This window comes from Amblyomma mixtum, chromosome 2 (genome assembly GCF_055824585.1).
Source record: "Amblyomma mixtum isolate Tamu chromosome 2, ASM5582458v1, whole genome shotgun sequence".
Taxonomy (NCBI): Eukaryota; Metazoa; Arthropoda; class Arachnida; order Ixodida; family Ixodidae; genus Amblyomma; species Amblyomma mixtum.
In genome coordinates this window covers 28500347-28524944 of record NC_143013.1, presented here as the reverse complement: position 1 = coordinate 28524944, position 24598 = coordinate 28500347, and the positions used below count along the sequence as shown (strand labels likewise).

General features: G+C 46.2%; 1 protein-coding gene across 4 annotated transcripts in view; it reads right to left on the bottom strand.

Annotated features, from left to right (window-relative positions):
- Positions 1-2791: 2791 nt before the first annotated feature.
- chico (insulin receptor substrate 1 chico) overlaps positions 2792-24598 on the bottom strand; it is a 40778-nt gene continuing 18971 nt past the window's right edge. For 3 of the 4 annotated variants that reach the window (XM_089570983.1, XM_089570985.1, XM_089570984.1), the window contains 8 exons: positions 23540-23638; positions 19253-19324; positions 18149-18255; positions 17204-17344; positions 14138-14410; positions 13157-13272; positions 9292-9375; positions 2792-7203 (listed from right to left, as the gene is read on the bottom strand). In XM_089570983.1, coding sequence (XP_089427109.1) covers positions 5833-7203; positions 9292-9375; positions 13157-13272; positions 14138-14410; positions 17204-17344; positions 18149-18255; positions 19253-19324; positions 23540-23638 — 2263 coding nt within the window. In that variant the 3' untranslated portion in view covers positions 2792-5832. The remainder of the gene's footprint in view (positions 7204-9291; positions 9376-13156; positions 13273-14137; positions 14411-17203; positions 17345-18148; positions 18256-19252; positions 19325-23539; positions 23639-24598) is intronic. The other variant, XM_089570986.1, reaches the window with a different exon arrangement.

The following is a 24598-nucleotide window of genomic DNA, read 5'->3' as shown; positions in this document are numbered from 1 at the left end:
TGCTCGGTGTCTCGTGCAATGTGCTCGTGCATCTGATATCTCAGAGTTGACCCGTACTGCGGAGAGACTGTGCCGTCGAACTCCTGAGTTACAGAATGTCTGGCTTATAAATTCATCTCTTCATCAGTTCGCTGGATCGCAACCGTCGAACTCTGGCTGGCTTGCTGAGAGCTCGTGATGGTGAAGCGGGAAGTTTATGTTCAGATGATTACATGGTGACGGCGTGACAGATCTCTCCGCGATGGAGCATATGACGAAGCGTGCAATCGCAGGAATCAACAACCGCGAGCAGGTCTCGCGGCATCTTCTTTTCCGTTTGTTTTATGGGTGATTAGTGCCGGATGGAGTCTGGATTCTGCGCAAGTAACAGCGTGAGATGTGCAAAGTTCGTGCCTCTTGGAACGTGTGCGTACGGTGCTTGAACGTTCGCCCCGAAGTGAAACCGACGCGTCTACTGTGTTAGTTTCCATGAAAGACTGGCCGACTGGGCTCGTGGACGCTGCCGCATGGTTGGCTCAGCAGAGTTCCTTGGTCGCCGTGCTCAGTGCTGCGAGCTCTCTAGCAGTGCTGGGGAAGCAGTCAAGCGGATCCTTTTCCGCCCTGGGTACTGACCTATGAATATGCTTGGACCAATGTAATGTTTGTTCTAGTCATCTTGAAGGGCTGCTTTTTACCGAGTGTTGTCAATTTTATCTTCACTCACAACTGAATGGAAGTAAAATTAGTGCAGCGGTATTGATGTAGTCATCATTGCTGTGTTTGCTGTTCCACTTCACTACGGCAAAGGATCTTTTATAAGGCTTGGCATAATGGTTCGAGCTTCATTGACATTGCGAATTCAGTATTGTTCTAAGCACGAAATCTCTGTAACGTATACATGCTCAGGTGAGAAAGCAGTTAAGTACACGGTGTGTGCTTCATGATCTCCACTTCCTAGCTTCGGAGCAAATGTTGACAGCTCAGTCAGAACTTTACCCAACTTTTTATCAGTGTAGTTAAAATAACCACCGACAGCTTCACAGCCTCCTTGAGAGTGCAGGACTGTCACATTCCTTAATGGCAGGTGAACACTTGCAAGCTGCCTTTTTTGTGCATTTTTGCCTACCAGCAGGTATTTCCTTTGTTGGATCCTTTGTTGGAGAAATTCTAGGTGCTGGATGTTTCAGCTAGCCTTGGATAAAGCCACCCTGCAACAGTCCATGCAGTGTGCCGGTCATCTGAAAGTCAGGCATTGTGCTTTTGGTGTTGCAGGAGGATGGTGCATTACACTGCAGTACTTACGCTCAGACTTAACGATTTCATTTTGAAGACGAAAGCAGCTCGGCAAAGGAGCACCATCATGGCTAACACTACGGCTAACATGAGAGGTGTGTTCAAAGACCCATTTCCTCCAACCATTTCACCCCTTGCGTCAAACTCCCATGGTAGAATTGTAACAACAAAAACAAAGGTGGGAGCCGCCGCGGTGGCTCAGTGGCTATGGTGCTCGGCTGCTGGCCCGAAAGACGTGGGTTCGATCCCGGCCGCGGCGTTTGAATTTCTTTGGAGGAGAAATTCGAGGCCCGTGTACTGTGCGATGTCACTGCACGTTAAAGAACCCCAGGTGGTCGAAATTTCCGGAGCCCTCCACTACGGCGTCTCTCATAGCCTCAGTCGCTTTGGGACGTTAAACCCCATAAACCAACCAACCAAAAACAAAGGTGGGAGAAATCCCATGCCTAACACATGGTTAGAGCCGGCTTAAACCAGACAAAAGAGTAGAGGTGAAACGCTTAGTGAAAATTTCCAAATAAAAGCCAGTTATAAAAAAAATCCACAGCAACACTCAATTTCATTAAGTTGGCAACGTAACAGAATTAGCAGCTTTGATGCCTTCACCAGAAGCGACATCACTCCCAGGCAATGGCAATGCTCCAGTCTGGCAATGTCACTTCCCTCTAGCCAATGAGTGAATTTTATGACCAACGACGTGCTTCAGCCCCACGGGGCTTCGCGTTAAAAGTGCAGACACAAAACAGAAAGGTGTCGATAGGTGAACAAATTGGGGTAGAACCACCGTCGGCAAAAGCATTCACTAAAAGAAGAATGAGCAGGAAGATGTCCCTTGCGCTACAGGGTTTGGGGAATGCTCGCTGGTTGCTAGCAGGAGGTGCTATTTATATAAATGGGAGGAAGAAAGAAACTTGCAGTAAAAGGTAGAAAAGAGAACAGGTGGGAAACAAAGTGTAGGTGTTGACAGTGGGAAACAGGATAAAGTGGCCATAGCTGAATGGGGAGAGATTAAAGCACTATGCGACAAAGCTGGCAGGGGAAAGATTGCTTGTAAAAAGCAACAAGGGCGAGTAGATTCGTAGAGAAACTAAAAAAAGGGCAGGTATTGCCAGTGGTAAAGCCATAGTGCAACGGGGAAGAATTTGAAGCATTGTGCACCAGAACTGTGCGCCTGTGAAGCACCAGGTCAGAGAAAAACCTTGTATCGGACGAAAAACCAGTGGTGTTCTTAGTGGCACTGGCTACTGAGACCCACACCTCCCGCACACAAGGTGGATGCTTGGACCACTAACCCACCGCCGCCGTTTATGACTAGACTTTTCGAACTGTCGTGCAGCGAAATAAAAAACGTATGTCTAAAATAAACAGACTGCAATGCACACGGGAAATTTTAGATGCTATATCCGAATGAAACTGAAGGGCAGGGATGTATACACTGCAGGCACCTAGTATGCTTTCTGCAGAAGCTGCGGCACCTATAAATGTTGGTGCAGGTACCAATGACCAGTGACACAGGCAGTGCACGTTTAAAGAGCGTTTATTTGGCTAGAGCAACAGAAAGGAGCAGCTTCTGTCCAACGGCAACGATTGCACAGATGGCAAGCAGACACACCTTCAACCCATAGGGCCGCAATGTGCCACAGAACGCAATGCACCAATTCCTGGGCTTGTTCGCCACCTTGAATCTCTGAGGCCATTCATTTGCACATAAATAAGGTATATCGAGGAGTTCAACTCCCTTGCTACCTCTGTACACGCATGGGTCACCATCGACACTCGCCAACAACCATGTCAATAAGACTCAAGACAAGATGATGCTAATGCCTGCAACACTGTATGCCTGTTGGCAAGTCAAATGTGTGAAACCATTTTACCCGAGCAGACAGTTCCTTTTTTTAGAAAGTAACTTGGCTCACATGAGAGAAAAAAAAAAAAAGCTACACGATGCGCTCCCATCATTGCAAACAGAGAGCAACCTGTCAGTAAGCAACAAGTGTCCCTGGCAAAACCTTTCTCGAGAGCAGCTTCTCAGTATCTGTTGACCAGCTGTGCTGCCCTTCAATATGCCAACCCCCTTCCAATATATTTTGGCAACGGCAACATATCTGCGACGCTACTGTCTTTACGGCTAAAAAAAGAAATCAATGTTGCCAGGGGCTTCCAGATATTGCCCACTAAAATGAAAGGATGTTCTCTGAGCACCCTACACCTGGGCTAGCCACTATACCACAGAAAAAAAAAGTTCTCAGATTTTAAACCTTGCAACGATATCTGCAAGGGGGCAGCATGTCAGGCATGAAAGTGAGAGTCTGGTTGAATGACGCTTTTTAATGGCTGCAACATACTGTCAGCGTGAAGCAAACGGTGCCCAAGGTCTCAGTATGTCTGATGGACGAAGCAGCATCTTCACTGAAGACTCTCCCACAAAAACTCGCAGGCATTCCCTTCCCACGCACACACCGGTTGTGATGGCCACTGGCGCACTCGCAGGGTGGCACGCAGGGCCCAGATCAAAGTTATATACATCTTTGAAACTTTCAGGCAAGGTAGCTTGGTAGCTCGAAGAAGTCTGTGACAGCTCTTTTAGTTGGGACTGCACCTTGCGCGACTCAGTGTCGCTAAAACGTCCTCCCGACAATGAGATGGAGATGAGTCTTCAAAGAAGCACCACCATAGCCACAAAACTACCTCGGTGTGTCCGTGCATGTGTGTGTGTGTGTGTGTGTGTAAGCACCAGAATACATTTAACAACACTTGCGACAGCAAGCAACAGTGTGGGTGAAAACCCAATCCTGAAAATTGGATTACGCATCATTACTCCATGTGAATGTAGCCTACAAAAAAAAAAAAAGACACTGCTCCACCAGGGAGCCTTTCATATTCCTTCGCAACTCAAAAATGAAGTAACAACAAACTCTGTCCACCGGAACAAAGATTTAAATGTGGTTTCTGTCCACAATACCGAAGCAGCTTGGACAATATCTTCTGGTACTTCTTGTGACCATAGGTTAACATCTCACCTGTTCGTGTCCTTGCAGTACAACAGATAAAGAGGATGTGCTACCACAGTGAATAGAATAGCAGTTCCCCCAGAACCCATTTAAGACAAAAAAAAAAGCATTCATAACAAAACACAGGCAGAAAATAGGGGAAGTGATGCCTAATTGGTACTTAAGGAAGATAGTGAAAATGAAATGTTTACGCTTTAATCATGGGAGCATGAGTCGAACTGAAATGCAGCAGGCCCTACAATTTCTACCATGGCCTAAAAGAACAGGAATGACACATAGTAAGTTGCAGGCACTTCAAAGCTGTTGAAATGTTGGCGCTTTCTTCACGGGGAACAGAACACCGGGGGCTTTTCTAAAATGACACCAATACAGGCTGCTGTCAAAAATGTTGCCTGTAAAGTATGATAAAAGTACTTCAATTAGGCACTGGAGAGAATTAATGGCTGCCAGAATATGCCCATCTCTCGCGTTTTCCTGGAAAACTTACAAATTACAATGATGCGGTCACTTGGTGACGTGCTACCATTACAGTAAGCAATGATTTGGACACCACCTCCAATCTTCTACATTCGCTATCTTCACACGGGCCCTGTAACATTTCCCTTCCCTAGAAGACAAAGTCGGGCAAAATGTGCAAAAGTTATTTTTAACTCTCCAGCACAATGTTCGAGTACCTCAAACCGGCTTGACCAGCCTCCCTTAAGCGTCAGGATTTAGTTATTATTCACAAGTTAAGGCCCCCCAGTACAGGTAACTTTTTCTTGTGTTATTCCAGGCCTAACGGAAAGGGAGAGGCTCAAAGAAAGCAGGGCAAAAAAAAGTATAGAATGGCCACACCACCAACAGCTCAAGCCTGACAACTTCGGCCATTGTGTACAGCTCAGTCTTTTCATTTCACTCTCCCATGAAATGAATGCCACTTTCATATACAGCGGGTATAGATCACAAAAAGCAAAACAAATGTACATATCCATATATATATAGAACACACCCACGTTTTAAAGCTCAGACACCTAGATGGATATGCACATATACACACAGTACATACGCACAGAACCGAAACGCCTGTAGTCAGTGGTATTCAAGCGGCATGTCTGTGTAGTGTACGCCACGCCATATGCCGCTGCAGTTTTGGTGCGTGCTACTCGGTAACAGTTCACAGGATGCACTTCTGTACACGCGCGTAGCTACTCGGGTCAAAAATGAAAAACAGCAAACAGATGTCACAGCTACTGCAACTGAGAGGGACATACCCACACGCACACATATACTCCCCACTTACATTATAGTACTCTGTCTGAACAAACAAGGGACAGCCACGTGCAGTTTACAGTATATAGCAGCATGTTATAAGCAGGCACACTCTTCCATGTAAGTCACCTCCCCATCACGGAAGTGAACCAGTCCCACTGGCCATCACCACAAAGTTCCCATTGCGTATCTCCAGAACCCAAGTGACAAGGTGCCTTCCTGAACATCACCTAAAAGCTCCAGCACTTGACTAGTGAGTCCAAGAAAAAAAAAAAACAGCAGGACAGCATAGAACAGACTACAAAAGCCGACCCTCGCGAACAGCACCCGAGACGTTGCGCAGTCCTTCAGATTTGGTGAAGTCTATCTCGGCGTACGAAAAGCTCGGCCCTTCCTCAGCTGCTGGGTCGACGACAGTGGTGCGCGGTGAGCGCTGCACGGCGCTCGGGGTTCCGTCTTCGCCGCTGGGTGGAGCGAGGTCCAGCGACGCGTAGTTGAGCACTCGTTCAGCCGGCGCTTCAGCAGCGCCTCCTTTGAGAGAGATATTCTCGTAGTTGGCCTCTGGAGGTATCTGCGGGGGCACTCCGGCGGCAGACGCATCCATGGAGCCCCTTGCTTGCACGTACGATGACTCCGCCACAGCAAGTGGGGCCCCCCTCGAGACACCTGCGCCCTCTGTTGGTGGCTTTGAGTAGGCGCTCCACGAAGAGGAGCCGTTGGCACTGGACAGCGTAGTCGGTGTAGAAGCCTCAACGCTGCTGGCCACAGGCATCTTCACGGGCTGCGTCCACTGCCATGTCTTGCTCAGGTCCAAGTTAACGTATTCGCCCAGCAGCTGGCCCTCGGGTGAAGCGGGACGCAATGACGAGGCCGTTGCTGAGGCCCCAGTGTGGTGATGCAGCCCAGACTTCCCCTTTGGAACGGTGCCGTTCGATGTGCTCAAAAACGCCACACCCTTCTTGGTCATTTCCGTGGCAACGTACTCGTTTTCTGTTTTCACCTGGCTCACACCATTGGGTGGAGGTGGGCTGGACACTGCATTATCCTCTCTTAGTGCTTGCGTTGTGGAGCTCCTTCGAGCCACACCGGCGTAGCTGCTGCTGCGGCCACTAGGGTGGTTCTCTTTGCCGATGTCTTCCTTCCGTGGCCTGCTGTTTGAAGGCATGCTCACCTTCCTTTCCGGTGGCTCTGAGCTGCTTGGGCTAGTGACTGAGTGCTGGTAGCCACTGCTGCTGGTGCCTGCACTGGACTCTGAGCCAGACATCACCATGTAGTCATCAAAGGCTTTGGAAGTGCAGGGGGTACTCGCAGTGCTCAATTTCCTGATGGCCTCAGATGCCTCAGTTTGTCTGGTGCTGGCAGGTGGCAAAACACTGCTCTTCTCTGTGGTGGTGCTGCTGCTACTCTGAGTAGGCTCCTTACGGTCATAGTTGATCAACATGAGGTCCTCGCTGTATTTGAGAGCCCGTGGTGTCGGCTGGGAGGTGTCTTCCTGCAGGGTGGGCACGCTGGATGACTTCTGGTTGTCCAACCGAGCTGCACTGCTGAGGTCAGCATCAATGTCTTTCTTCTGCCTGCGCCTGATGGCACTCGCCGGCACCTGGCTTCCCATTGAATAGGCACGTGCCCGAGACTGGTCCACATGGCCTGCAAGTGGAGTCTTCTTGACCTGGAACAAACGAGTCGTTAAACACTCTCATTTGTTAATCAGCTCGGTTTCGCCTTCCCATCTGCCAGCAACGTTGGTTAGCTTGGTAGAATGACTGCCCCAAGTTTGGAGACAGAGCCAAGTTGAAACCTATGACTTGGGCAGATTTGTCAACTAAAAAGCTTTCAAGAAGCTGTAGCTTTTTTGTAGATGCAGCCAACCTTGCACATAGCAAATGAACTGAGCACAACAAAATCAATTCTCACTGGGCTGACCTGCCCAATATGCTTTTATGTAACATGCCTGAATTGGCCCTGACCATAGAAGTTCTGACATGAAGTGGCTGGAGCATTTTTTTTCCAGTGCTTATTACTATTCCAGCAATAAAAGAACATGCAAAGTGCACATGCTGAGAATAAGAAGCGTCCCGAGCCGAATATTTCTTCATAATCTGTAGTGCCCTTTCATCGCCTCTATTGACTAAAGGCGATTTTCAATTACAAGGTGGCCTGAATAACAAAAAATAAGAACTTCTTCAGAATCACATAAAAAGGAAAGCAAGATATGTCTGCAACAACATCTGTAGCATAACCGGATGTGCACTGTGGGAGCAGTCGCATCTCTTCCATTTGCATTCTGAGCAAGAGTTAGTTATAAGTGGCCTCAAGTGCATATACCTGCATTCAAGAGCACATTGACTGAGATTACTCCACTGTTGGAAAACTAATCTGCTTTTGTAGATTGTCCTAAAATTTTTGCAGCGGCAAAATTCAGCAAGTGAGCAGGACCAAGTAATTTTCATACCCTCCAGCCTGCTCTGAGAAAGGACAATGCTTCAGCATCCCCATACGGATGCTTATACAACATTACTCTCTATAGTCGCGTTTACATGAATGCGACAGAAGTCGACCCCAGTCCACTTTTGGAGGGAAAGTGCAAAAACGTTGATGAAGAGAGTAGAGGGAGAGTCGCGCCTTTCCTTCTCAAAACCTGCCCTTTCCCTCAAAAAGTGGTCTGGAGTCGACTTTTGTCGCATTCATGTAAACGTGGCTTATATGAGCATGTGGATAATAAAAAGAAATCCTCCCATGCCATAAAGACAGTAGATGTAAATTTACGTGCACAAAAATCTCGACTCATTAGAGAGCTCTAAGTAATCTAATTCCATCACAGGGATAAGGGGAATAGCAGGGCGCCAGTGTGCATACACAGAAAGCTTATGCCCCTTGGGTCATTGCCCGCTAACCCAAAACCAGCGAAATAGCATGGCTCTCAAATGCCAGATAGGGTTGGGCAACATGGTGGCATCCAGCGAAAAGGGGGCTACGTGCCTCACCAGCAATTCATCATTGCCACTTCACTGTGTCTCGCGTTTGCGGCAAATGAGTGGTGCACAAAGTTTTTTTATTTGTCTAAAGATGCACGCATAACAAAGTTGTACCGATAAAACACCACAAACTAAAAGGTTTCTGAATTTTCACAGCTGCTAGGCTGAGTGAGTAAGCGCTGTTTGATTACCATGGAGATAGAAAGTCAGGAAGCATGGAATGTCCAAACAGGCTGCTGTTGCTCACCTCAAAAACAGGTTATGAACTACTGCATATCATGCAACACATTATGTATATTATTTAATTGTTGCTTTTTGGTTCTGCTAATGTAAATAAGAGAACCAAATAAAAATTAAATTCAAATTTCCAGGTTCAACTTTAACTTTAAATTTACTACTCAGTGTCACTTTTCAGCTGAAATGGCATGGCAGCCGGCTATGTAATCCAGACGTGGCTGGCCTCCTATCCTAATGCTAACACGAGTATACGCTGCAACATTGCCGTATGCAGCGTGGATACTGGGCCTCTAAACTCGGGGACCCGACTCTAAAACCCCTTCAAACAAAACACTGAGACAGGCCCGAGTCCTACAAAGCTTCTCACTGACCCAGCCTGTTTATCGTAAACACGTCATAGCTGAATTCAAGTTGCATGTCTCACAAATTGGCACAGCATTACTTACCACACACAAAAAAAAAAAGAACAATGGCGCCATTAAAAGCCAGCTACTGCGAGCACTGCTACTGCCCCGACCCAATGCAGAAATGCTATTCACACATACCTGCTGCCTGCTTCCAATTGAGTAAGCACGCACGGGCTTGATGTAAGAAACATCATCATCCGACGGAGAGAAGTAGGACTTGACCTGCATTAAGGAGCATGCACAGCTTCAGTTGAATTCAACCATCACGACATATTCAGGGTATGGCATGGTACATAGGGGTTTAATATCTGAAAGCTGTCCATGAGCTATAAGATGCTGCAGTAGAAGGCTCTGGTTCACCTGCGGTTCTTTACTGTGCCTGACATAGCATAGCACACAGGCATTTAATTTTGTTTCCATCGAAATACAGCTGCAGTGGCTGGGATTCAATTCTTCATCCTTGGGCTCAGCACCCGAACGCCACAGGTAGTAATCCACTGCAGTGAGTCATGAATCGCAAGCTATTCTCAACAACCATTATGGCTGAAACAGCACTTTCACTTGAAGATGTGCGATACTAAAATTCTGATACACAGGAATAGCTCCCACACGTTATTCTAACCAAAAAGGTCACAATGAAGGCCAAAATTCTAAGCTGCTACAATTTAACAAGGCTATCAGTGAGAGTGCCATATATAGGTTCCCTAGGCCCAAATGAGTATGCTCAAAAATTTGCTTTGAGCTCACAAATTTGAATCGTATATTTTTAGGTGAGGTGTACAGTTAAACCTGGATATAACGAAATTGGGAGAAGTCTGGGATTTTTGTTACATTCATGTTTTCGTCACTAAAGAGTTTTCGCGAGCAGACTCGAAAGGATAATACAGTAGTGCAGAACGGAAACCAAAATATGAAATAAATTAGGTGAAATCACCTTGAAAATGTTTACAGAAAACCTCGTCACTTGAGGTCATAAATGTGGAGGCGATCTTGCTGACAGCGTGACCGCGGCAGCAACCGTCACCACCTCCGCCACGCCACGGCTTGCGCAATGCTGCTACGAGTGGCGTGGGGAGGGGGGGTGGGGGGGCACTGTGGCCCGCCGAGCTAGGAGAGTGCATACTGTCGTGCTACAGCCATTAGACCGGCTGCAGAGGCACCTGTTTCATCCACATGCTCTCTCTCTTGGTCTGCTCGCCGCTGTTACCCCAGGAAACTGACTTTTCACCTTGCGTCGTTGGTGCTCTGCACCGTGCCCACTCCCGACGCAAGAGAGCCATTGGCATTGAAATCATGACAGCAACCACATAGCAGCAATGGGCGCACACTGCTCGTGCTCTGTCCCTTTTGCTACGTCTTAATAATATTTTTCACTCCTTTTAAGCATCAACTGTTGTGCCAATTGGTATGACATCCCAGAAGTGAAAGCAGTGGAGATGCGCCGACCACGCTGGAACACGGCACATTGTGTCAACTGCGATCGCTTGTTGCGATCATAGTCATTCCTTTTAAGGCAGTTCATGCTTTATCATCATGAAACTTCACCACCATAGGAAGCATAAGAGGGTTCTCACGCAGCTTCCACCCTCTCCGTTCGATGACGTTCTACGTCACACCTGCGGTAACTCAGGACGTTCTACGTCTGCCGCTTATGAACGTGGGTGGCGCTGATGAACACTCTCAAGGTTAGGTTACTTGTAAACATAAATACCCCCGAAAGCAGAAGATTTGACAGCCGTCGCCGTAGCTCAGAGGTAGAGCACCGGACGCATAATTCAGAGGTCGTGGGTTCAGATCCCACCGGCGGCATGTGGTTGTTTTTTCTTCTGCTTTTCTAATCAATTAGCTTTAAGCGATAACATATTCAGTAATGGTCTAAATTGATCAACACCACAAAATAAATAAATCAATTAAAAAAAAATAATCCCCTGTGCCCCTTGGTTTCTGTGGCTGTTGGCTTCTTTCATATTTATAACGAGCCCCTCATTCCCCTTCCCTTGTTTGCTTAATCACAATCTAACAGTTAGTTGACACAGCGAGTTCGTTATATGGAGGTGAACCACCACAATACCTTCGTTACATAGAGGTCTCAGATACACACGCTTCAAGGGGGGGGCGGCATTGGGGAATTGAGAAACTTCATAATATCGAAGAATTCGCTACATGGAGATTCATTACATCCAGGTTTAATTGCACTGAATGAAGTGTACAAGCAATTGCCCTTGCAGCACACACTGTGGTGCCGTCCATGAAGACGCACTCAGATTGTAAATAGGAAATCGTTAGCAGCTGCTAGTGGTCCTTTTCAGATATCAGAGAAGTATCAGAACAAAAGGGGGTAGCAATTGAAACTAGGGCTAATTGTGTGTTGTGCGCTTCACAGCGGTTGGACCCTGCTCAGAATTACCTAGAGGGAAAAGCGCAACCATTCAGTGGGAGAGTTCCTCAAGAGTGCTCCATTCATTCTAGGAATACTGGAAAGTACGAACTTCACATCTGGCTTGGTTCTGTTTGACCGAAAATGTAGATTCGGCTGCAGATTCACAGCTGCATCACGACTGAGGCCATCATACGTCCCAAACAATACTACAGTGGAACCTCGATTATACGACGTTCAGGGGACCGCGCGAAACCGTCGTATAATCCGGGTGTCGTATAATCGAAAATCAAAGAATGCGGCCAGTGGCGCTCGGCCTTGCGCCGAAAACTGTTGACCGGCTTCAAGCCCGCGGCAAGTACGCCAATCAGATTAAAAAAGACAAAACCCAGCATTTGTTTGAAACAGATTTGCAAAAAAATCTTTATTACCGTTTAAAAAAATCGGTAATTTTTTTTTTTTTTTTGCACCTTTGCCCAACCTCGGCGCATCAACTTTCTTTCAAGGGCTGCCACGTCTGGCAGTAGGTCGCCAACATCGTCGCGCGCGCAAGCAAAGCGCCGGATGTTGTCGACGCTCTGCAACACGTCCGCGTAACTAGGAATGGGAGCGCAAACCTCTGCATCGTTGTCCACTTCGGAAGTTTTATCGTGGGGCACAAGCATCCATTACTTCCATTACAAAAAGCGCCGTGGACGCCGCTGTCCTCGCTTGGGCGAGCGCGGCCTCGCCCGCTTATCTGTTTTTTCATCAGCCTCGGCTCCTGCAGACGCATCTGTTGCTGGGACGTGCGTCTTATCTTTTCTCTTTATCTTTCCTCTGATCTTTTAACTCTCCTCGGCAGCGGTGGTGGCTTGGCTCACGCCAGTAGGCGTGCCCGTGCGCTTTCCTTTTCATCCTTCTCTCAGTCGCAACGACAACACGCAGGCCACGCCTCCTTGGGACTCCTCCGACTGCACAGGCTCGACGAAAAAGAGAGCAAGTGCACTTGGCGGCCTCGGCAACGCTCTCTTCCGCGCAAAAACGGGGGTGCTTAGATTCGCATGCAGTTTTTTTTTTTTTTTTTCAGAAATTTTTTTCCGAAAATAGGGGGGTGCTTAGAATCGCGAAAATACGGTACATCCCGGCCTGCGTTTGCTGACGGCCTTTTTTGACGGACGGTACGAGCCAGCCGTCGTACGAAGCGGGGTCCTTCTAAAATTTGCGTCGTATAACCGAGGTTTTTAATGCATTGTCTCTATGGGGGTTTTGCCGGGACCGCACAAATTCGTCGTAAAATGCGGGTCGTCGCATGACCGGGGGACGTATAATCGAGGTTCCACTGTAATTAAAATGCAAAAGACAACATATTTCCGCAGTTACGAAGCCTCCAGGATGTAGTACACGCAGCTTTACAAGTTTCTAAAGGACACTCTTAGAAGGTTGGCCCCACAGAAAAGCTGTATTTCTGCAGCAGAACCCTTGTTTTCGACAAATTACTAGCCGAGACAAGTACGACAGCTGAGACAAGTGCACCTTCCCACCATTCTCTCTCAGTGCAGTCATTATTACAGTACCAGTATTTTTTTTTCTCTGGGTAGCTATAGAAAACTACTACATCACCAATTCTAAAAGGGGCGCACTCACCTTGTCCAAGTGAAATCCTTCAAAACTAGCTGAAAGTGGAGAGGCCGAACTTGGCACATCTTGAAGGCTGTGCGCTGAGCACCAACTGCCGCTGAAGTCTGTACAGCTTTCTCCAACTGAACAAAAAGAACAGTCAGAAACTGCATCAGTGCACATAAAGAAGTCCAACAGTTATGATGCCAAAGAGTGCAGCAAGGTACAGCAAATCCTCGTTAGCTCCAGCTTGCAGATCTCTAAATATCGGTAAAGTCCAACATTTTCCATGCTGCGCATAGGCACTGCATATTTGTCACTGATATCAAAATTAATTTTGCAGCAAAAAAATCAATGTGTCTTGAAATTTGACCTGTGAAACCTCAAGAAATCTGCCATCAGCAAGCTGTCTGTGTAGCCCTCGGGTCACGGTGCAAACCAATAAGCAAATCCATGGCGGTGCGCCGCAACGCATGCCACTCTTTGGTGCTCTGTGCCGCTTTGTATTTCGCATGATTCAGGCACTGATACCAGAGAGCCAAGGCATGCTGCTTCCGTTACCAACTTCGAAGCTTGGAGCGAGGACGGTCTGATTTCCAGGGCAATCATGGCCGGGCATACTGTGTCAGAGGGATTAAGAAGTGGGCACCTCTGCTCAGAGACCACAAAGCACGAAGCAGACATGGTGCCCAGGCTAGTATTGCAGATTTCGTGCAAGGAATGACTGCTGAATTCCAACACAAACCAGGGGATGAGAAATTGGAGACTCAGTTGACATAGCGTTAGGCCTAGTTGACGCCATTTATAATTTCGTTATAATGTTATTCACAAGCGACTACCCCAATTCATTCCCGTATCTTCCTTCTTCCTCTGGCCAACAACCTTACCACCCTAGTCCTGTGGTGCGCTGATGGCATTATCCGATACATTTCCTTAGATCACATGGGAGGTGATACAGCCAGCAGGGCTAAGCCAATGCAATGTCCACTGTGCATGCACAATACCTACCAGACTTGGGCAATGATGAAGAAAGGGGAGCCATGTCCATGTACTCGGACATAGGCACCGAGAGAGCTGCGGTGGGGAAGCCGGAGTGCACGACCGTCGGGGACGAACAGGTGGCGTGGCTCACTGGGCGCACAGTTGCGCAGGCAGCAGCAGCAGCCCCCTGAGGCTCCATCGACAGGTACCCCATGTCGGCTGATGACGGCACCGTAGTCTTCTCCAGTGAACTGCTCAGGCTCATTGAGCCCACGGGGCTCATCGGAATGTAGCCATCTCCTACGAAGGAGATCGCGGAGTAGCACCACACAAAATCAGCAAGCAGCCAATGTGGCAGATGCTCAGCACGCAAAAGAAAGGGAGAGGGGGGACGAAAGAAAAGAAAACCAAATCCTCATTTCAAGGTAACTTCACCAGACATGAAATGGCATCTAGTCAATCTAGGTACATATTGTCATTATGCTTCAAATACAAAGTACAGTAAAACCTCATTAATACGTACCCACTTACCAAGTAGTTGCGGTTAAAATGTAGTTGTGTGAATTCCCCGGCGTAGCCACCATTGAAACCAATGTATTGGCTGACCGCTTAAAACATAGTAGCCCATGAACTGCCTACCGCTTAATGCGTACTTGCCGTCGCGATTTGGCTGGCGCCATGCTATTACGCAAAACGTTTTCCACCTTTCCGAAGAGCATTGTCAACGTGCAAACCGCTGGCGATTCAACACTGCGGCCATTTCGGCCATGTCCCGACGAGCGCGGCGATGTCCATGTCAATGGGGAGCCCGAGAAGCGTCGGCCGTTTCTGCGTTCTTGCGCGCGAATGCATCGTCGCCAGCCCTATCGCAGTAACCATCACCGTCACCCCCCACTCTACCCATGTCATGTGATCTCGCTACACCTCGAGGAAACCTCGCAGCGCGCGTGACGTGTTGTGGATGTGTTGCAGTTAGGCAATGCGCGTCTTTGTTCCGTGTGCACGCGAACGGTGGGCACCATGCCGAAGCCTACGCGACCGAAGTATCGCGTGCTAACAGTTAAGGAGAAGTTGGACATTATTCGTTCAATTGAAAATGGAACTACGAAAAGTGCACAAGCGCGTGCGTGGGACTTGCCGTTAACAACGGTCTGCGGCATTTGGAATGCTTGCGCAGCCTCTCGACCAAGGCATCATTCGTTCGGCCAAGCACCACTACAGGAAGAACCTCCTACGCAGAATGTTCCTGGCGATGGAAAGCGGGAAGACGTACTTAATTGATCTGCTAGGTGCGGTGCACCTCCTAGCGTTCTCGTGGCAGCAGGTTGATCCTGTAACAATACAGAACTGCTTCGCACGCGCAAAATTCATAGTAAGCGCAAGCGATTCCGAAGTCTGCGATCCCGCCGATGACTGCGACACCCTACTAACGGAGGTGTTGGAACGACAGGGTGGTGCAGAGGCTGTGAACTTCAAAATGTTCTGTGAGGTCGACAGCGACGTTGCAACCACTCCAGGCTGGTCGGACAGCGAGATTGTCGCCGCAGTTGCACCACCCCAAGGCGGTGAGGAAGACGCTGAGAATGAGGACAGCGGCGACGAATTGCCAACCGAAGATTTTAGCCCCACTGTAGCGGAAGCTTCGCAAGCATTGGCGGTAATGAGGGCGTTCGCCGAGAAGAGGGGCCTCATGGAAAAGCTTGCCCCCAGTCTCTCCAATTTTGAGAATGCTGTTGTCGCCGCACGGCCGCCACGGCGGCAACTGAAGATGACCGATTTCTGGTCGGCGGCACAAGAATAAAGTGCACGTACGTACGTGTATTTGTTGGATATTTACTGTGCCTGAATTTCTTCTCTTTTGGGGCGTGAATAATGGCAAATTTTTATTAGTTGGTTAAGGTGTACTACCGGATAGTGCGTACTATTCCCGCGTTCCCGCAAACTACGTATTAACGGGGTTTTACTGTATACTGTCAATTTACAATATAATTAAAATGAATTAGGCATGTGCGAATAATGGTTTCTTGGTCTAAAGCAAATACAGTAATTTTTATCAAATAATTTTTAATACCGTATAAACGCGTGTAAGGGCCGCACCCGTGTATGGGCCGCACCCCGTTTTCCCGAAGGCAATGTTTAAAAAAAAAATAAATCCGTGTAAGGGCCGCACCCGAACTTTCCATGACCCAGGCGGGAATAGCCTTCTAAATGCACGCGCCGTGGCCTCCGCGATCGGCTCCGGCTGCGAACAACGGTGCGCTCGATCGCGGAGGCCAAGCACGCGCACAAGAGCTTCCAAAAACCGTCCATGGAGAGCCTATTGTAGTAAACACAGTCCGTCAACCACCACAGCAGGCGACTGCCACTGCATTTCATCTTTTCATGTCGCGTGCCCTTAGGTTCAGCCCACTCCTGTGCGAGCACATCTGCTGTTGGTCGGCAAAAGTAGTGTACAACCAGAATTTACCAAAATCTTGAAAGCAGCTGCCGAGTAATTACGTTACGCAGGAACATGTTAGGCGATTTTATTGCACACAATTTTGACTGTATGAACCGGGAGCATGCCAATGAGGTTCTGCTGTATTTACGAAACCTAGCGCACACTTCTGTGACCACGCTCTCTACAGAAGCTGAACTAAATATCACATACAAAACCTCACAAAGCAGTTTAAAGTGCTGTATTTCAATCGGGAAACAAACTGCGCAAGAAAAACAAAAAAAAGAGCACCCAAACCACTTTGCAACTGAGCCACATGGTAATGCTAAATTCCATCTTGCTGTGCCACAACCGAACATGCAAAGTGTCCTCCAATGAGTGTAAAATGCAGTCATGCGTGGTCTTTTCTACTGCAGGTGCCTAATAGGTTTTGTAAGCACAGCGGTAGTCACTCCACAGAGTGACTTTTCCTCACTACAACCTAAAAAACAATAAATGTTTGCAGTAATGATCCTGAAACTCCGCTTGACTGGCATTCCCTCACTGAATACCAACCACAAGACAAAATACAATGCAGGCCATTTCTCGAAATTTGTGAAGAAACAGAGAAAACAGTGCATTTTCCAGTCCTTGTAAGATAAAATTGAGGTACGTGCCATTTCCTTCAGGTACAGCTGACGCTGGAGACATGGACATCTTCAGGTAGTCACTGGACTCGGATATGTTCGCAGGCTGGTGCATGCTCAGGTTGGCACCAAGCGTTGTTGGGCGCGAATAATGGGATCCTTTGCTGCTGCCTATGTGTCAGAAATAAAAAATAAAATCTGCTCAACACAAAACCAAGGCTCCAGCATAAGAATATCAGTTCTGTCACAAGCTTATTATCTAGGCTCAAAAGGTGCGTGGAACACTTTCACAACTATGTATTCTATGTACTAAGTAACTATGTACTTTCATAACTATGCTATGCAGAAGTCAGATTATGAGCTCACAGGAAAATACGTGGTCACACTCGATACCTGTAATACTCAACCTCCAGTGGACATCCTAGAGGGTGTCTGATCACACACAGACTCTCTTGGACAAAGCCTTTTTTCAGACCAGGTTTATACAGTTTTTTCAGACAGGTTTATGCAGGCTAACAAGCAGGCTAACATGCAGGCAGGCACACAGCCCCTCAGAAAGTTGCCAAATCCAACTGTAGAGCCTAACTGTAAACAAACAGTTTGCTATGAGCAATTAACACTTTGGTCAGTTCCGAAATAAAGCATGTAAACAAAAGGTAAGGGTTGAGACATGCATGAATTTAGCTGTTTCAGAGACCCAAAAAGCACTTCTAGGAACCCAAGCGTTCTGCAAAAATCAGTTTGCGGACCCATGAGCTATCTTCAGACATCCCACCTGGTTATGAGAACACTCTTACATAGTCCAGGCTTACGATAACGACAATCGCTGAACTACACCGTTCGCTAAGGACATCCAATCTGCACTTCTCCAAATCATCACAGCGAATTAGTACCTAATGCAGCAATAATTATTAAAACTAACAGCAATTCAGTTCTGCTAGAGCAATAGAGCAAGCACAGTCAAACAGAACGAACCAACAGGTGACGACATCATCAGGTATTCATCGACAGTAGCTTCCTCCTTGATGGTTGGCTCCTTCGGTCCAGCCATGATGTCCATTGGCAGTGAGTGGCTGTATCGGCTGCAAGCAAGGCCATTTGAAATTTCTCAGATCGGGCAGACGTTTAAACAGAACTGAAAAGGATGCCGCAATACTTTTTAATGAGACTGCAAAATGCAAAACAATCCCCTCTGCTCCATGCCGTATACCCTGTAGGCCACACAGTGCTGCATAATTTTAAATATAAGACAGAGCATGCCAGTGCAATGCCTATTTCCGCATCATTTTGTGTTTTTTTTTAACCCATGTGCAACAGCTCCTGAAAAATCACCGGATGAATTAGTCGTGATGTCTGACAGAAGGTGTAACATTAAGGGGGGATGTGGGGATCAGATCACAAAAATCGCAAAAAAAGTTGATTTTTCAAAAGTACACTTTTTGGCATCTCCAACACTGTTTCTATGCTGTACTCAAATATTTCACCCAAGGATAAACTTTAAGCGCTCCACATAAATATATTTGTCGGCATCTACACATAGACAGTGTGTGTTAGCTTAGAACTTTCAGGCTTGTTTTCTCGAAGGTTTGTTTTGAGCTTAATACCTTGCTCGTGGAAAGCGTAGCACAGCAATGGGTGCATGGATTTTTACCCCGTTTGTTTTGTTATGATCCCTGAAATGTGGTCTGTGTCAAGACAATCTCAGATTTACCATTTAGGCTCACATGTTTTTATTACACGGCAATTAGAGCATGATACATTCGAGGCATAAAAGAAGGTGCATATTGTGTCCCTTAAAAAAAAGAACAGAGAAATTTAAAAAAAAACTAAGAGAGTCTTGACTTACAGCACAGTTCTTAGTAAATATTAAAAGCATTTACAGGCCTGTAGACTGTTTTTTTGTCATGCCAGGCTTTCCACAAGCATGCTCACGACAAGGCAGTCAAAACAAATGGTTCATTCACTGCTTCTGTAAAATGTTGCATGGACCTCTTAATTAAGTGATCAGAAATTAACAGCACACGGGCATTTTTAGCATATACTCTTCCACATAGCATCTCCATTAAAATGCAGACTCACTTGAAGTATTCCGTTTGTCCGTCTGTTTCTTCAGCAGAGAGCACGCTACTTGTACTGTCAAATGAGCCAACCCTGCAACAAAGACACTGTTTTGAGCATCCCTAAATTCATACAGGCATTAAAAAAAAAAGCCCTCACATCATAATTTGAATAGAGTTGGTAGACACATAAAAATCTAATCCCTGTAATATACAGTGATTGCAATCTCAGTAATTCTAGCTGGGAGGGGAAATACAAATACACCAATTAAATGGAATTTAAACAAAAGGCAGTCCTCTCCTGAAGGGAAGACATTGCTCGGGGGATACTGGAACAACTGCTGTGCATTAAAGTCAAAACCTTGGTGCATTTGTAGGCTTTGCATACAATTGCACATTCATCATCGCCCATCATCAGCTTCACTATGTCCACTGCAAGTCAAAGGACTCTTCCACTGATCTCCAGTTATTGTCCTGTGCCAGCGTTATCCCTGTTGCCCTTACCATCACTTGGAATCCACTTTGCTATCCTGAGGAACCATCACTTAAGTGATTACATACCCTGCCCATGTCTATTTCCTGCTTTCCGCTAGGTTACCGTCAACTCGCATCTATTGCCTAATGCACTCCGCTCTCTTCCCTTCTGTTAACACCACCCCTACCATACTCCTTCCAGAGCCTTCCTGTTAGCCTCCGAGTAATTGTGCTAGTTATTGTTTGCAAGTGTGCCCTAAATGCATTCCACGGCCCACTTAAAAATGACTCATTTTTCTCAGGATTGAAAAGAAGGGCAGGGGACTGCAAAAGCAAGCAGACCTTCCGGTTGTGCCGAAACCTAAGTTGGAGAAACACGCCGGCTGGCTTCACAGTGTGGGCCATAGGGCTGACAACTTACTCTCATTTACCATCACCACCGAATGACTCGAAGAGATCCCATCACATGCCCATTTTAAGGGGGGGTACTGGTCTTGAAAAAAAAATTTTTATTAATGAAGTCACAGTTACGAAATTTTCAGGGAATATGTATTTTTGTGTGCTGATTCTAAATATGTCATTTAATTTCATGTAAAGCAATTCCTTGAGCACTTATGCACTTTTTATGCTAGTATTTTGCGGAAAGTTTTGAAGAAAATTTGCTGTGGGAAACTCGCTGAAATGTATGCAATTGGGTTCTCTTGACACCAAGGAATACAATAAGGGTGAAATTGTCTTTCTGCCTATCATAGAACTTAAGTTATAGAGTTTTGAAGTTTTCGCTTCAGAAATGAGAAGGAAAGTGTGTATTCCTGTTTCTGAAGTGGCAGCTTCAGTAACCTGTGCATGTGGCCCATTGTTCTTGAAGTAACAGCGACAGACCACCTAACTCAACTGCAAGTGAAGTTTTTTCCAATCTCGTCCACTCTACTTCCCATCCCCACCTACCAATTTTTCAAATATCCATCGTAAAATCTCATATTTTCATATAACCGGGCTAGGGTCAGGACCTTATGAACAGGAATCGAAGCCTGTGTTTCTTTTGCATTGTTAAGCTTGCTCAATTCAATACAGTTGTGCTCTGCAGTATAGTTTGGCACAACTTATACAAGATAAAATGCAATGTCAACAAATTCTTTTTTTTTTCCTTATTACAACTGATCACCACTATATGCATTACACAGCATCTTCCCTCAGGAGCTTGAAAAAAAAAAATTCCAGCTTGCAACATCAGAGGAAGCCATAATTCAATGAGCTCTCCCTTCAACCAATGTTGGCTGCATTTTTGACGAGTACTTTCCCATTCGCATTAAGAAACCCCTAACATGACTGCTTGTTAAATGTTTTATAGCAAAAAAACATTGTTTCACAGGTTGTGATTTTGTTAACATTGTGCTCTTACAAGCATCACAATAAGTTCCACCGTATTTACATATTTTTGATTTACCAGCTCTTGAACTTTTTGCATACTGCAGCTTACTGAATGGAGCAAAGGTGACAGAAAGTTTGGGGCAAGCTGCAGGAAACTTTTTTTTAGGGTAAACTTCTCTGAAATTTATTTTTACATTGGCAGATACAGTCCGCGTGAAAAGTTTAGATACTTAGCACCACCCAGAACCTAGTCAGGTGCAAGGAAGCAACTTTTGTTCGGGGTCTTTTAGCTTCTGTATGAGGAAACTGAATAAACTGCAAACAGCTAGCCAGCAATGGGATAAAACCTGCTTTTAAGGTGGGACATGTACAAAGTGCAATACATGCCCCCACAGCCTTTCCTTCTGTTATGCAGAATCATTAACATTCCTAACATTTAAAATGCCTAACTCTGAGCTATAAAATCTTCTTTATCCAGCATTAGTACACACGTGCCTCGACCAAAATTATAGCAGGACGAATATTACAGGTTGCACAAAGTAAAAAAACACCCCTCTTACAGCATTTCTTATAACTTGAATGCCCCACACAGATTTGTTGCAGATAGCAAACATTGCACCACGGAGGAAAATGCACTGACAAACACAGTAGATAGCAGCGCGTAAACAGCCTCACAGCAATTTGATATTTTAGCTGCATCTCTTCCGAATTGCCAAAGATTTTAATTTAAGTGGCGAGGAGCTTGGTTCGGATCACCGGTGAATGCGTGGGTCGACAGCTGCCGTCACCGTGGGCTTGAGGCGAAGCTCAGAAAGTGAAACTACGTGGCCAGGCTATTGTTTGGCCTGCCCTGCTATCGTCGTCACACCTGCCATTAAGCGAATTTAAGAAATGCATGGGTTACAATGCACCATGCAAGTGAGTGATTTGAGAGGCAAATGGGCAACGAGATGCGGAGCTTATGCTAGGAGAGTTATGAAGGCAATAGGTTGAATGCCATGGGGGGCATTGGCTTTAGGTATGCAACATATTATGGAGGGATCAAAGAAACAACAGTGCACATTCTCGTTTTGATCATTAAAAGCGGATGGTCAGCCATCTTGTTCTCATCATGCATGTTATCCAGATATTTTTGCATAGCCTCTGACCTAATCATTTCACCGTTTAGGAAATACTAATATTTTAGTTGGTTTGTTTTCCTTGTGAAGCACACATGGATACATTTTTCAACATTTAGAGACATCCTGTTGGAGTAACACTAGCTCTCAATACGTCTGAGGTCATCCACGAGCTGTATGGAATCGATTTTTACGCATGAAAGCCCACTAGCCAAATGTCGCACGAGGTCCAAGCCTAGCAGCATCCGAACGTTATCGATCCACGTGATAAACAACGGAGAATAAAGGGAACAGAACCTTTTTTTTCGTTTTCCTGGCAGTTTAAACTTTATCGTAGGATAATTCCCAAATACTATTGCGATTTTATTCGAATTTATAAAAGCCGCCGTGGTATACAATCTCTGGCAAATATTAGAAAATTTTCGAATATTTGGGAATTTTTGAATATTTGTAAATCTTGAGTATCATTTCTGAAAATATGAAAAGATCAGACTTACTCGATTTTCATTCGAAACTTCGAATATTCGCACGCCCCTAATTTTAAGAGTTAGATACTATAACATGGATCCTGCTTAATAACTAGTCCATTAGTAACCGCTTGAGATTAATAACCGCAATTGCAAGTTCCCCAAAAAATTGTTCTAGGGAAGCACAAAGGGTGCTTTTTGGCCTGAAAGAATGAAAAAACCAATAGGTTGAACCAGATGATGTTGGTTGGTTTGGTTTATGGGGTTTAACGTTCCAAAGCGACTCAAGGCTATGAGAGACGCCGTAGTGGAGGGCTCCGGAAATTTCGACCACCTGGGGTTCTTTAACGTGCACCGACATCGCACAGTACACGGGCCTCTAGAATTTCTCCTCCAAAGAAATTCAACCGCCGTGGCCGGGATCGAACCCGCGTCTTTCGGGTCAGCAGCCGAGCACCATAACCACTGAGCCACCGTGGCGGCGAACCAGATGATGTGATAAAATTCTAAATCAAATGAGCAGCAAAGAAGCCCAGCATAAAAGACAGGCACACACAAACAATGCAGGACAAGCTGTACCTCTATAAATCTTTTCTGCAGAATTGGCAAGCTCTTGTAGCCCTTAGCTAATACTCGTGCCACAGTAAAAAATGACAGGACAGACTTTGAATCCTGAAGAAATTACATTTTGAACACTACTGTTTGCGTTAACAAAGCAGGTTTTTTTCTGTTTGCATTCCTGCACTGCATGTTCCTCCGTGGTGCGTGTGTAAATTGTACACACAAGGCCTGTGTGACAGGTGCCACCCATATACACACAAATGCGTACACGCACACACACTCGCACACAAGCACACTCGCAAGCACATGGGGACCTACGTGATGGGGTTGTTAGACGGTGGGGAGACCGAATAGGTCCTCCCGTAAGAGCTATGGGGCCTGGCCGTTGACTCAGCGGTGTGGGTCCGAGGGAGCCCACTGCAAATTGCCACCCATGGGCGGGACATGGCAGCAGCAATTTTAGTGGGTGGCAAGGCAAAAAAGCATGTGCACCAAAAGAGTGCACGCCTTGAAGTCTTGTGAAGCTCAAGAAAAAAGATCAGACAAGAAAAGAAACAAAATCGTAATGTTCAAGGCAGGGCTTTCTTGCTAAGCAACCAACAAAACAAGACTTCAACATCAGCGCTAAAAAAAATATATACACGAAAAATCCGAAGTCAGGCCATAATGTGGCGAAAATATATGTGCTGCCTTGCTATCACTTTTGATGACACTACCAATTTTGAGAGATCAAAACTGATAAAGGAGGCACCATGTTTTGCAATGCATATTTTTATCATAATGCACACTTAGGGTGTTGCAAGTGCTCCGTTACACGGCTCAACAAACTAACCCTGTGGGCCAGACACTTCTGACAAAGACTGAACATCCAAACTACACTCCGTTTCATACATAACAGGCAATGCTGCCAAAGCTGGCGTGCCTGCTCACGCAGGCTAAGTCCGTGCCCAAAAAAAAAGTTCTCCATACAACCAAAGCGAACACAGGCATATTTCGTTACGCCAAATCTCGGATACTGTCACTGGCAACCTCCTTCATTTTGTTTTACTTCTGGACACATTTTAATCCTGCGACTCATCGAGAATTTGAGAAGTAAGAATGACATGCGTCCCTATAAAGTAGTTCATATGCAGCGAAAATCATAGCCCCACGCCACAAATACTGAGCTTCTCACAGCTATGACCAAGATTTTCAATGCTACCACTTCGCTTTAAATCACTCTATTTTCGTCCAAACACTGGCCGACACTTTGAGAAGAACGAATGATACGAGCCGGAGTAATATGGATTTATGGACGCACTACTTCTGCAACCTCCGCAGCGTTGCCTGCTATGTATGAAACGGAGTATATGCTGCAATCATTCAAACAGAAACACT